The sequence below is a fragment of the Gadus macrocephalus genome, chromosome 12, assembly GCF_031168955.1.
Source record: "Gadus macrocephalus chromosome 12, ASM3116895v1".
Classification (NCBI taxonomy): Eukaryota; Metazoa; Chordata; class Actinopteri; order Gadiformes; family Gadidae; genus Gadus; species Gadus macrocephalus.
The window spans coordinates 15,774,901-15,787,621 of NC_082393.1; the positions used below are offsets into that span (position 1 = coordinate 15,774,901).

A 12,721-nucleotide genomic window follows, 5' to 3' on the forward strand; every position below is an offset into this window, starting at 1 on the left:
GAGAGAGGGGGGTGTGACTCACAATCAATGAGAGACATGAGCCTGGTGCGACGTACACAACCGGCCTATCCTGGCAGGGATGGATGAGAGGCAGACACGGAGCTCCTGGTCCACAGTCCTCAGTCGCTCCCTGTACTTGTTCTTGATGTATGTCAGGCTTGAAAAGCTCAGTTCGCACAGATAAGTTGTGGAGAAGGGAAGCAAAATAGCAACAGCGCTACTTGAAGCCACTGGATACTCTTTTTCCACTGATATCCAAAACCTGTCCAATTCCATGTCACCAAATCTCATTTTCAATGTGCGGTCTTCCCTGATCTCCATCAGTTGCTCCTGTGTTGGCAGTGGCCAGTCCGTTGCGCTCTCCAGTGCGCGTGAACTCCATGGATCACGGACCCAGTCAAACTGTGCATAACACTCCGATGGAAAATAATGATTAAATCACTCGTCAAGAGATTTCAGATGCTGGGCTATGAGGTCAGAAAGCGTGCTGCTGTTTACATGCACATTGCACAGGGGAAACATATCCAGCCTGCCCTGTTCCACAAAGGAACGCCAGAGTGTGAGCTTAGATCTGAAGCCACGCAGTTTGTCAGACGAGGAGAGGAGGTTTTCTTCTTTGCCTTGCATTTTAATTTTCAGCTCATTGAGGTGCTTGAAGATGTCAGCCAAATACGCGAGTTTTACGCACCATTGCTCATCTGCGAGCAGCTCTGCATATGCAGATTTCTCTTCTGTCAAGAAGACTCTGAGTTCTTCTCTTAACTCGTACAATCGGCCCAAAACCTTCCCCCGTGACAGCCAGCGGACTGCCGTGTGTAGCAACAAGCTCTGATGCTCTGCCCCCATTTCCTTGCACGGAATCGAAAACAGGCGGCTCTTTAACGGGCGCGCTTTTGTGAAATTAACAATGTCCACTGCTCTGTCAAGTACGTCCGAAAGTTCTTTTGGGAGCGTCTTTGCAGCAAGTGCCTCTCTGTGAAGGAAGCAGTGGGTTGTGCGGATGTCAGGGTTTTGCTGTTTGGTCCTGCTAATGAAACCTTTGGCACAGCCCGTCATTGCAGCCGCACCATCCGTACAGATACTAATACAGTTCTTCCAACTCAATCCTCCCTTTTCAAGATACTCATTTGTCACACGATAAATTTCTTCTCCTGTCGTTTTGTTTGGCAGCGGTTTGCAAAATAGAAAATTCTCTCTAATACGGTCCCCATCCACAAACCGAACATTTGCCAAGAGCTGAGCGTGCCCACTCACGTCTGTTGACTCTTCAAGTTGTAAGGAAAAATGTCCACTTGTCTTGATTTTCCCCAAAACGGCAGCTTCAATATCCACAGACATGTCATTGATTCACCTCCCTATTGTACAATCCGACAGCGGGACCTTTGAAATTTATTTTGCAGCTTGAGGCCCTAGCATTTTGTTTACAATTGCTGTACAGGCTGGCATAATTACAGTCTCTGCAATAGTGTGGGGCGTCTTTGTTTTAGCTACTATTTCAGCTACGAGGTAGCTAGCTTCCAGTGCCTTCTCCGAGACTTTTGCAGATTTAATCATCATTTGTTCTTGACGGCTGTGTTGACTTTTCATTCGAACAAAATATTCAGCATCCTTGTCAGCAAGTGATGGATGATTAGTGGTCAGGTGTCTTTTAAGTTTGCTCAGAACCATCCCTTGGTTTGACAGTTTCATCCCACATATTAGACGCAAAGGGAGAGGGCATGCTTCATCCGCAGTACTGATAAAGCCAAGTTTGAGGTAATTGTCGTTGTATGTTCTCTTTTTAGCCTTATCTACCTTTGCGACCTTTGGTGCAGACTCAGAGCTGGTGGACGAAGGCTTGCATGAAGTAGTAGTCTGAGGCTCCATTTCACAGTCAATCATGTCTGGTTCTTGTGGGGCTTTTCTTTTTAAAAAACGATCCATGATGCTTGTTCCTTGCTCTTTGTGAAATGTATTTTCGCGGTTAAATTATAAAACAATGTGCTGTGTGCTGCGCTGTCACGCTGACACCGGTGGGGACGTCACGTTACGTGAGACAGATTTTTATGGTTAATTTTATATATTTGTTTAACTAAAATGACTTTACAATTTTATTAATCCATTCATATGTAAGAAAGAATGTATTTATGTATTCAATATTTTCATATATGTCATATATGAAATGTCAGATTATTATTTATTTTTTAATTAAATGTCAGAATACGTAATGTTTTTTTACAATTATTATGCATTAACAAAGTAGAAAACTCTCGTAGGGAAAGAAGACATACTTTCATCAGATATAAAATAATAAATAATGCATCGGTAATACTGTTCACAACAATGGTCATGCCATAGGGTTAGCTTTTTGAATGGAATTGAAACAGAGACAAGCCCCCCCAACCCCGCTCCTTGACCACCTTGACTAAGATATTTTCTGGGGGAAACGCTGGCTTGTGTGATGATGTGATAATTTGTCTGGAGGATTTGCATTTCGCTTAAGAGGTAGCTGTTATTAGTTTTGGTGAAAACTCTCTCTCTCAGTGCTGTTTAGTCGTTTGGTTGCTAAGGCTTGACTAGCGTATTCACTTTTGTTTCAGAGCTGGAATTTGCATAGGTAACTTTTGCAGTGCTAAAGAGAGTAAACATTAAGTTTAGCTGGTGGTTTGGCTTTTTTGCGATGGGGGGGTTAGAGGGCAATGGTTTGAGAGCGATTGTTGGCTAATGTCAAATTTCCCTGCAGCAAAGTAATCTGTCTTTCGAGAAGATGGGACACTGGTTCCTTTCCTACACCTCCATGTTGTTTTTGTTGTGGTTGAATCCATCAGCTTATTCAATATCTCACACGCTAGGTGCTGAGCTCCAAGCTGATGCCCACATCTGACGATGAGATGGCCAAGACCAGTGTCAAGTCCTTCTGTGAGAACTTCCTCAAGGCTGGAGGCCTCAGGTAACCCAACAACCCATAGCAGCAACATATACTAGTCCCTATAACAATTATTCTATTTGAACCTTGGAGAAAAGCTCTTGAATGCAATACTATTTGGTCTTGAAGGTGATTTTCCACAGTTTAATTCTGTGTAATAATCGGAGCAGCAATGCATTTGTAGCTGTATTTGTTCTTCTAATTGACTGCACGGGTGCACCAAGGACGATGAGAACAGCCCGAGTATATGTCCGCCTCTTATCCCCGCAGTCTGGTGGTGAACGTAATGCAGAGGGATTCCATCCCCTCAGAAGTGGACTATGAGACCAGACAAGGAGTCTACTCCATCTGTCTTCAGCTGGCCAGGTACCCAAACTTTTTATCAAATTGTTTTACATAAGATAAGTTTTTAACGCATTCAAAAATATAACAGAACTTGCAGAGTTCAGCGTTGTGTCCGGATGTCCACATCTGTCCATTGAGCTGACAGTGTCTCTTGACAGGTTCCTCCTGGTGGGCCAGAGCATGCCCGCCTCATTGGACGACGACAACCTCAGGGACGGCGACGCGCTGTCGTCACGGCCGTTCCGGAACGCGGGGCGGGCCGGCAGGCAGTTGTCTCTCTGTGGGACCCCAGAGAAATCCTCCTACAGGCAGATGTCCCTCTCGGAGCGCTCCTCCATTCGGGTGGAGGAGATCGTCCCTGCAGCCCGAGTGGCCATCCAAGTACTTATAACACACTAGGGATGCACCGATTCCACCTTTTGTAGTGGTATCGGTGCTTACATCGTAGGGATCGACCGATATTCGGCATTTTGACGCATATCGGCATCTGCCTTTTTTTTTTATCCGACGGCCGATAACATATCAATTTAAAACTGGGTTATTTTGACCCTGATGCAGCCGCGCCTCTCTGTCTGCTGTCACTACGCTGTCTCCAGCATTGTCCAACCCACAGCACCATCTGATTGGTTACACGCTCTGGTTACACGCAGAGCCACGACGGACAAAATAAGCTCAAACAAAGGGTTTTGGCTATTATTTTTACTTAAAAAGTGAAACTGCAATGGTATAAACACCAAAACTGAAATAGTAAAAGTACTATAAATAACTATGTACAAATATACAAAAATAAGTAAAATTACAATAACAATGTGAAAATAAACAAAAATAACAATTTTTATTATTCATAAAACCAAACTCACAAAAGTAAATAAAAATAAAACCACACACGAGCACGCAAATCAACCTCTTGCTTCACACTCGCACTCTGGGGAAGAGCCTGCTAGCTTACGCACACCCCATGCGCAATTGTTTTCTCAACCACACGTGAGACGGTGTTTGACATGCTGGATATCGTCGGAAAGGTATTTTCAATGGCTATTAGGATATCTAAGGCCCGTCCCCGACCCTTGCTGTCTGCTGGTGTAGCTGTCAATCAAAGTATACATGCCCCGTTTTGATAGTGATCGCCTCATTGGCTTGTAAAGCTTGTAAACAACGAAGTATTGGTCTCACAGAGATGTGCGAGGGCTCTATGTCACCGTGAGACCCTGGTGAACACAATGGGTTCCATGAATCGGACGACAATAGCGGAATTCCAACCCTAAATCGCAGTTTTCTACAAAAAAACATTGCAGCGTTTCGGTTTTCTATTTTTCGGCTGCTTTGTATAAGATGGCTTGTGAATATACACAATGTAATTAGACTAAAATAATATTGATATTCGATTTATGTGGACTCTTTCTGTGGACTCATTTCAAGACCCAACATGAAGTATCAACTCATTGCTAAGGATATCCACAACGACGATAAAGTTAGAATGGACCAAGGGAGGAGGAGGGTGAGGGGGCTATTTTGCCCTAAGACACTAGGATATTTTTGATCTATATTCGCTAAACATATTTATTCCACCGAATGGTTGACATTCCTGAGATTCTAAGCTTTCAAACGGTGTATGACATGACTATATCACTCCACTGAATGATGCTGAAAATTGACCCAGCATGTTGGGGGGGGGGGGGGAAGGGGTGGTGTAAGTTAATTGTTGGAGTTTGTATTATTCAAAATTTTGACGCCAATATTTTCCCCTTTTCTGTAAATTAATATCGGCTCCAAATATCGGTTATCGGCCCCCTTGACTACTAATAATCGGTATCGGCCCTGAAAAAAACATATCGTTCTATCTCTATTACATCGGTACTTGCCGATACCAAAGAGCCAGTGAACCCACTGTTTCAGCGGACATTCAAACACTTTCAGATATTGGGCTGAGAGTTCTAAGAAAGAGCAGGGTGTGTTTGCGCCATTGTTATGGCCCACAACAATTTTGCGAATTAATGAACGATGTATCTGCGCAATAGGCCCTTGGACGCGGGTATTAAATAAATATTTACCTTTGCGAACTTGCTGATGCCGAGTTCTTTGAATGATAAGTTAACCTTAACTTGGAGTTGCCACAATTGTGTGAATGCTTATTTTGAATAACACTTGGAAGTATACAGAAGATAATGACACCCGTGAATCAAAAACATAGCATTCAACATTTGTTGTACATTTGGAAAGTAGGCCTGCTTACTGATTACAATTCATTCCTGTTCCCTCCCGTCCCCCCACCACCAGAAAAATTTTACATTCTGCACCGGGAACACTGGAAATGGATATCGAAGAATTTTCTATATAATATGAGTGGTGAAGAATGAAAGGTATCTAAATGGGTGTTTTTTGATCCTAGACAATGGAGGTGGGTGACTACACCTCCACTGTGGCCTGTTTCATGAGACTGACCTGGGCCGCTGCTGCTGGGCGACTAGACCTAGTGGGCAGCCCTCAGCCAATCAGAGACAGCCACAGTTCATTGCTCCCTCAAGGCGTTCGCACCAGAGTGAGCAGCACAGGTAAGAGAGCCACATCAAAGTGGAATTTAGTGGTCAGGTGTGGTTTTATTTCTCACTCATATGATTGGAATGTGTTTTCAGTTTATTTTACTGTCAGCAGATGTCACGGCAGAACAAACATCCTGCAGATCAGGCTTCTACTGCTTATGCAGCCAAGATTATAGTTAATCACACACGGATCCAAGCCAATGACTTTCTTGGGCATGTTTACAATTTCCAGGAAGTAACTGCAGCTCCAGCAGCGAGGGCGAGGGCACTCCTACCGCATTGCATGCTGGGATATGCGTGAGACAACAGAGCGTCTCCATCAAAGACACCATCATCGCCCGGGAGGCTTTGTCACTTCTGGTGACTTGTCTGCAGCTCCGCTGCCAGCAGCTCTGTAAGACTACACACGCACACATGAACCCAAGTTGTTTTTTGGGCTATCAGCCATAAAGAATCCCTGTAGTTAATGTGTAGTGTATCGGTTTAAAATATATGCATTTCAATTTATTGCAGACTCTGAGATAGATTCAATTCACTGCCAATATGTGTCTGCACAAAGTACAAAAAAAGGCAAATAGAAGTTATATTTGTTCATTTGCAGCACTGCCCAGCAGAAAGAGGCCATTGGTTATTACATGGACATGCTTTGTTCTGCTACAGACAAGACAAGGCTCTGTGTTGTATCATTCTCTTGTATGTGCTAGTTTGTGTAGCCGTGGTGTTGGCTGACCCTGTGCTCCGGGGCCATTAGATCACTGGGTGTGTGTTCTGTTTCTCCTCTGGCAGCATCTTTTTACAACCTGCCCTCTGTTAACGACTTCATCATCGACATCCTGCTGGGGTCCTCCAGCGGAGAGGTACTGAATCGCTTTGTTCCGTTTCTGAGAACAAATGTTTTGTATGGACTGGAGCTGGCCGTTGCTAGTGACCTGAAGACATTGTAAAGTGTTTTTAAGATATCGGTAATGTCTATTTGCATAGTCTGTGCTTTGCTCACGTAATACAATTTGAATGGGAAATAGAACTAGCACACTCTGAATGTCACAACCGGATCATAATCTATTTAATAATGTCCATATTATCTATGCTTTCCTTTAGCAGTATAATATTATAATTTACAGACTACGCTTGGTGTAATTACAATTAGGGTTATTTGGCAGACGCTTTTATCCAAAGCGACTTACATCGGTTAATACACACATTGACACACCGACGGCAGAGTCAACCATGCAAGGCGACAGCCAGCTCGTCAGGAGCAGTTAGGGTTAAGTGTCTTGCTCAGGGACACATCGACACTCAGCTAGGAGGAGCTGGGGATCGAACTAGCAACCTTTCGGTTACAAGACAACTGCTGTACCTCCTGAGCTAAGCCGACCACAGTTCAAGGGCTTTCCACAGTAGGGCGGGGGGGGGTACCAGAATAAAACTATTAATAGCGGAAACATTTCCTTGATGATTGGTTCATTTAACTCAAATTCTACTGTAGTTGAGCTATTTAGTGATGTTGTAAATAGCTGTAAAAAGGCTACTTAGTGCTGTTTTAACGTCTGGTGTCCACCTCCAGATCCGTCGAGTGGCCTGCGACCAGCTGTACACTCTGAGCCAGTCGGACACCTCAGGCTTACAGGAGGTGCAGAAGCCCAACCTGTTCCTGCTGACGGTGGTCCTCAGCGCCCAGCTGCCCCTCTGGAGCCCAACCTCCGTCATGAGGGGAGTCAACCAGAGGTACACGGCCCAAAAGAGTTACAGGGAGGCTCGACCAACAAGTCAGACTTTAGATTCAGCCTGTAAAGTCTGATGGCAGGCAAGCTGAATACCGGGTGAACAGATTTGCTATCTTTAGCTTCATATTAGTTTTGACCCGTCATGTTGTGGCTAACAGCAAACACAAACTCGGCCAGCATTAGTTTACTTTTCCCAGGGTAGCCACGCTATAACTGAAGTTCTGCATAGTAGGATTGCTTGATCTAAGATTATAGTTGCCAAGACTTCAGACTGGAAAGCTGGACCTATAATGCCTGTTGGGAATGTGTTTGCATTCCATCTGGCCATTTAAATGGCTTTGATATTATGCCTTTCCCAGGTGGATACAGCCGAGCGGTTGCATGAAGAATTGCCCTAATCCCTTCCTGACCTTCTTCCTAGTCTCTCTTGACAGTGTTTTTTTGTCCGGCAGATTACTTTCTCAGTGCACTGAATATTTTGAACTGAGGTGTCAGCTTCTGGACGACCTGACCAGTAAGTCTTAACGCAAATACACACATGTCAAATCCAAGTTGTCGTTTATTTTGCGTTGATATGTTTGAAAGGGCAACGTCTATTTTCATCCACCAGATGTCAGTGTAGGATTATCTCTTTTCTAATTGTGTTATCCTTGCTTCCTTACTATCTCTCCATCTCTCCCTCCACCCTGCTCCGTCCCACTGTCCTAGGCTCTGAGATGGAGGCGTTGAAGTTGAGCGCGGCCAACATGCTGGAGGACGAGATCTCCTGGCTGGACAACTTTGAGCCCAGCTGGGGCTCCGAGATGGAGACCAGCGAGGCTGACAACATCCTGCAGGCAGGGCATCTCCGCCTCATCAAGACGCTGCTCTCACTCTGCGGCAAGGAGAAGGAACAACTCGGTGAGCCCGCGCCGACGCACACCCAATACATCCCTTACCTGCACAGTCTGCATATCAACGACTTGTAAACTAATGCGATGACAACGGCGCCGTCTGCCAACAGGTCCGTCGCTGATCCAGCAGCTGTTGGATGACTTCCTGTTCCGTGCCTCGCGCATCATTATCAACAGCTCTAACCCCGCGCCTGCCCCCACCCCCAGCCATGACTTCCACCCAAAGTACACCTTCCTTTTATAGATTTGGATAATGTTTTGCAATTGTTTTTTTCGAGACAACTTGAAAAATAACATGATTCACAACATGATTAGAACAAATTGATCTATACTGAACGCATGTGCGTGTGTTGGCAGGTGCAGCACTGCCAGCAGCAGGCTAGCAGCCTACGAGGTGCTGGTGATGTTGGCGGACAGCTCTCTGCCCAACCTGCAGCTGATCACCAAGGAGCTGCTGTCCATGCACCACACGCCTGACCCCTCCCTCAGCAAGGAGTTTGATGTGAGACTCGACAAGGGATTCTCAGGCTCATCTTTCAAAGGACCTTTTCCTATGACATATAGTTTACAAATGACATCAAACAGCTGAGGTTGGAAATATTATAGTACAAGTAATAATAATACAGATAACTTTATTTTAATAGCATCTCCAATGTTTAAGCTGTACAACAATTCACCATCTTGCAAAGTCTTATTATTATTTATTTAAAAATATGCGCCAACGCCATTTTCTCTTGCAATGTTGTGTGGCTGTGGTTTCCCTCCCTGCAGTACCTACCCCCGGTCGACAGCCGCTCCGTATCTGGGTTCGTGGGGCTGAAGAACGGCGGAGCCACTTGCTACATGAACGCTGTGTTCCAGCAGCTCTACATGCAGCCTGGCCTGCCAGAGGTGCACGCACGCACGATTGCACGCATGCTTCCCAATTGTCGTCAAAAGTGATTTGTTAATATGCAACGTTAAAACTGTGTTACTTGATACACAGGCGATCTTGTCTATTGAGGACGACACCGAGCAGCCAGAGGAGAGCGTGTTCTGTCAAGTTCAGTCCCTGTTTGGTCACCTGATGGAGAGCAAGTTGCAGTACTACATCCCTGAGAACTTCTGGAAGGTGCGTTGCATCCTCACTAGCTGAAATCCTGCAGGCTTTTATTATAATTGCTTTGTTTGTTCCAAGATAACATCTCTGCCTTTTTGTCCGTATTAAACCTCATGAAAATTTGTGTCTCTAGCCCAACACACAATTCCAGGGACTTAATTGTTGCAATGTTGTATAAATCGAAAGAGCTTCACACAAAAATACAGATGTTTCCTTTGTATTAATCATTTTTGGATACTGTTGATGATTAAAATGCTTAGGGTTTTCATATAAGGTTATAGCTGTGGTCCTCAAGGGGATGAACACATTGTGTGGTTTTGTCTCCTTGGTCTGAGGCAGATCTTCAAGATGTGGAATAAGGAGTTGTACGTACGGGAGCAACAGGATGCTTATGAGTTCTTCACCAGCCTAGTGGACCAGCTGGACGAACATCTCAAGGTGTCCCTCTCACTCACGCACTCTCTCACTCTGAACAACACAATTGTCTTGTTGTATTTGCCATTTCTTGTGCTTTAAGGTGTTGTCACTGACACAACCCATTCCTAAAAATGTTCCCCAACAGAAAATAGGGCGGGAACAGCTGTTTAAAAACACTTTCCAGGGGATTTTCTCTGACCAAAAGATTTGTAAAGACTGTCCTCACCGGTAAGCCACAACCAGGATCTTGCCTTCCATGTTTTATACACTTACTTCTAGATGAATAATAAAAAGTGACAATCTCAAATATATCTGACTCGACATACATTTATTTACAGGAAAGACATTGAGATTACCACTTTAAACTTACATTGACATTATTAATGTCATAGTTCCTATTAAACCCCACTCTAAAGGACCTTGCTTTCCTTCGTAAATACTTTACATTATACATTTATCCTTTGACCCTTGACATTACAGGTACGAGCGAGAAGAGACATTCATGGCCTTGAACCTGGGTGTGACCTCCTGCCAGAGTCTTGAGATCTCACTGGACCAGTTTGTCAGGGGGGAGGTGCTGGAAGGCAGCAATGCCTACTACTGTGAGAAATGCAAGGAGAAGGTGTGTGAGAAGTCTGCTAAATATTATAGTATACAAAGCTGTAGATAACGTTTGAGAGTTGAAGATGGTGCTCTCTCTTGTAGAAGAATCGAGAGAGCAGAAGTGTCATTTTTAAGCTAAACTTCCCATAAAGAACGTCCCTTCCTCCCTACGTTGCTCCGCCTCGAGCACCTTTAACTTTCCAACTTGAAATGTTGATACTCTGGCACAATACTAACTTAGCAATATCGTGCTGAAACGAACAACATGAAAACTTACAACGGCTTTATATGGGGCCAAGAGGATTATTAGGTTTAATTCAAAGCCTAATTCTGGGTACATACTGTAGGCTCCCCGTCAAGTGCCATTATTATTGAAGTATCAAATTAGGTGTGTGTGTGTGTGTGTGTGTGTGTGTGTGTGATTTCAGAGAACCACAGTGAAGCGGACGTGTATCAAGTCCCTGCCGAGTGTGCTCTGCATCCACCTCATGCGCTTTGGCTTCGACTGGGAAAGCGGACGCTCCATAAAGTACGATGAGCAGATCAAGGTAGGACATGACTGGGGCCTGCATTCGTAGGGAATCATCACTAAGAGCTACCATCACTGTTCACTAGATGCAGCCTCATCACTGTTGAATAGATATAGCCTCATCATGTAGATCTACCATCACTTTTCAATAGAAACAGCCTCATCACATCATTCAGAGTAATTTATTAACAAGTTGGATAACAATTAACTCTTGGTAATTGAAAGACCCCATGTCCTCCCCGTCTCTCCCTCAGTTCCCCTGGGTGTTGAACATGGAGCCCTACACGGTGTCCGGTATGGCACGCCAGGACTGCAGCGGGGAGGCTGGGGAGGGCCGCGGCGACGGGGCTGCCGGTGGCTCGCCCCGCAAGAAGGTAACCATATCGGAGAACTACGAGCTGGTGGGAGTTGTAGTCCACAGCGGCCAGGCGCACGCCGGACACTACTACTCCTTCATCAAAGACAGACGGTAAGACATGAAGGATAATTGGACCATCCGCCTCGCCGAAAGACTCAATTTACCAGTTCAATGTTTAACATTTGTTTTTTACGATTACTCAATAGTGTTTAAATGGGAATAATGCATAGGTTGGAACTAGTTGTTCTTATTTTCAAGTCAGCACAACTGTAGTATATCAAAGCAATTGAAACGTCTCTTTAGTCAGTCTTCAGTCGGTTCTGTTCAAATGCCCTAGGCAACACTGAGCAAAGGCCCATTACAGCTCTAACAGGCTTTTTCCCCCGGCACCCCACTGTACTTTATAGCGCTCTCAATCTGAATGTAATGGAGGAGGCTAATAGCTGATAATTAGTGGAGCCAGTCGAGTCTTATTACCTTGGTTTTTCCACTCAGCTGTGCTAGAGTGTATACAGCATTCAAGGGGTAGGGGGTGGCGGAGTGGGGGCCCTGTAAGCTTTTACAGATGTTGGGCCCCTCAAGGCAGAAACACTAAATGAAGACCTTGAATGCCTTGGAACCAGATAATCCATCACTGCCACATTTACCACATCTCTCACTCGTTCTCTCACTCGCTCATTCACTTACTCACTCTTATTCTCAAAGTGTTATCGTGGACTGTTTATCATGGTCCTTGTATACAAAGCTGTGTGTATAGATTTGGTGCAGCCAACCGCCCTCTGCAGAGATGTATTGTGCATAGAGGTTAATTCAATACCATGCTTTTACAGGGGAGGCGCTCGCGGACGCTGGTACAAGTTCAATGACAACGTGGTCGAGGAGTTTGACATGAACGATGAAACCCTGGAGTACGAGTGCTTCGGAGGGGAGTACCGCCCTAAGGTCTACGACCAGTGTAAGCCCTCAGCACACAAACGCGCCCCGATCAATCTAGCCAGGTCCTCTTCATAGGTTAACCATAACATTTAGCGTAGCTCTATGGAGTTTATGAATCATTCCTGACCATTTATTTTCAGTCAGTGTTTTACTTTGCAGTTGTTTTTGCATATCTTTTGTATATGTATGGGTCTCTTTGTGTGTGTGTTCTCAGCCAACCCATACCCTGATGTGCGCCGGAGGTACTGGAACGCTTACATGCTGTTCTACCAGAGAATAAGTGACCAGAACTCTCCAGTCCTTCCCAAGAAAAGCAGGGTCAGCGTAATGAGACAGGAGGCCGAGGACCTCACTCTGTAAGTGTGTCCCTAC

At 44.9% G+C, this 12,721-nt stretch overlaps 1 protein-coding gene across 5 annotated transcripts in view; it reads left to right on the top strand.

Moving 5' to 3' along the window:
- usp24 (ubiquitin specific peptidase 24) overlaps positions 1-12,721 on the top strand; it is a 75,901-nt gene that overhangs the window by 48,613 nt on the left and 14,567 nt on the right. For all 5 annotated transcript variants that reach the window (XM_060066784.1, XM_060066786.1, XM_060066785.1 and 2 more), the window contains 20 exons: positions 2,832-2,929; positions 3,176-3,271; positions 3,409-3,631; positions 5,640-5,802; positions 6,023-6,184; positions 6,577-6,647; positions 7,355-7,515; positions 7,967-8,028; positions 8,223-8,414; positions 8,518-8,632; positions 8,765-8,909; positions 9,179-9,298; positions 9,393-9,518; positions 9,846-9,944; positions 10,069-10,151; positions 10,404-10,545; positions 10,955-11,074; positions 11,310-11,524; positions 12,244-12,368; positions 12,564-12,705. In XM_060066784.1, the coding sequence (XP_059922767.1) occupies positions 2,832-2,929; positions 3,176-3,271; positions 3,409-3,631; positions 5,640-5,802; positions 6,023-6,184; positions 6,577-6,647; positions 7,355-7,515; positions 7,967-8,028; positions 8,223-8,414; positions 8,518-8,632; positions 8,765-8,909; positions 9,179-9,298; positions 9,393-9,518; positions 9,846-9,944; positions 10,069-10,151; positions 10,404-10,545; positions 10,955-11,074; positions 11,310-11,524; positions 12,244-12,368; positions 12,564-12,705 (2,660 nt within the window). The remainder of the gene's footprint in view (positions 1-2,831; positions 2,930-3,175; positions 3,272-3,408; positions 3,632-5,639; positions 5,803-6,022; positions 6,185-6,576; positions 6,648-7,354; positions 7,516-7,966; positions 8,029-8,222; positions 8,415-8,517; positions 8,633-8,764; positions 8,910-9,178; positions 9,299-9,392; positions 9,519-9,845; positions 9,945-10,068; positions 10,152-10,403; positions 10,546-10,954; positions 11,075-11,309; positions 11,525-12,243; positions 12,369-12,563; positions 12,706-12,721) is intronic.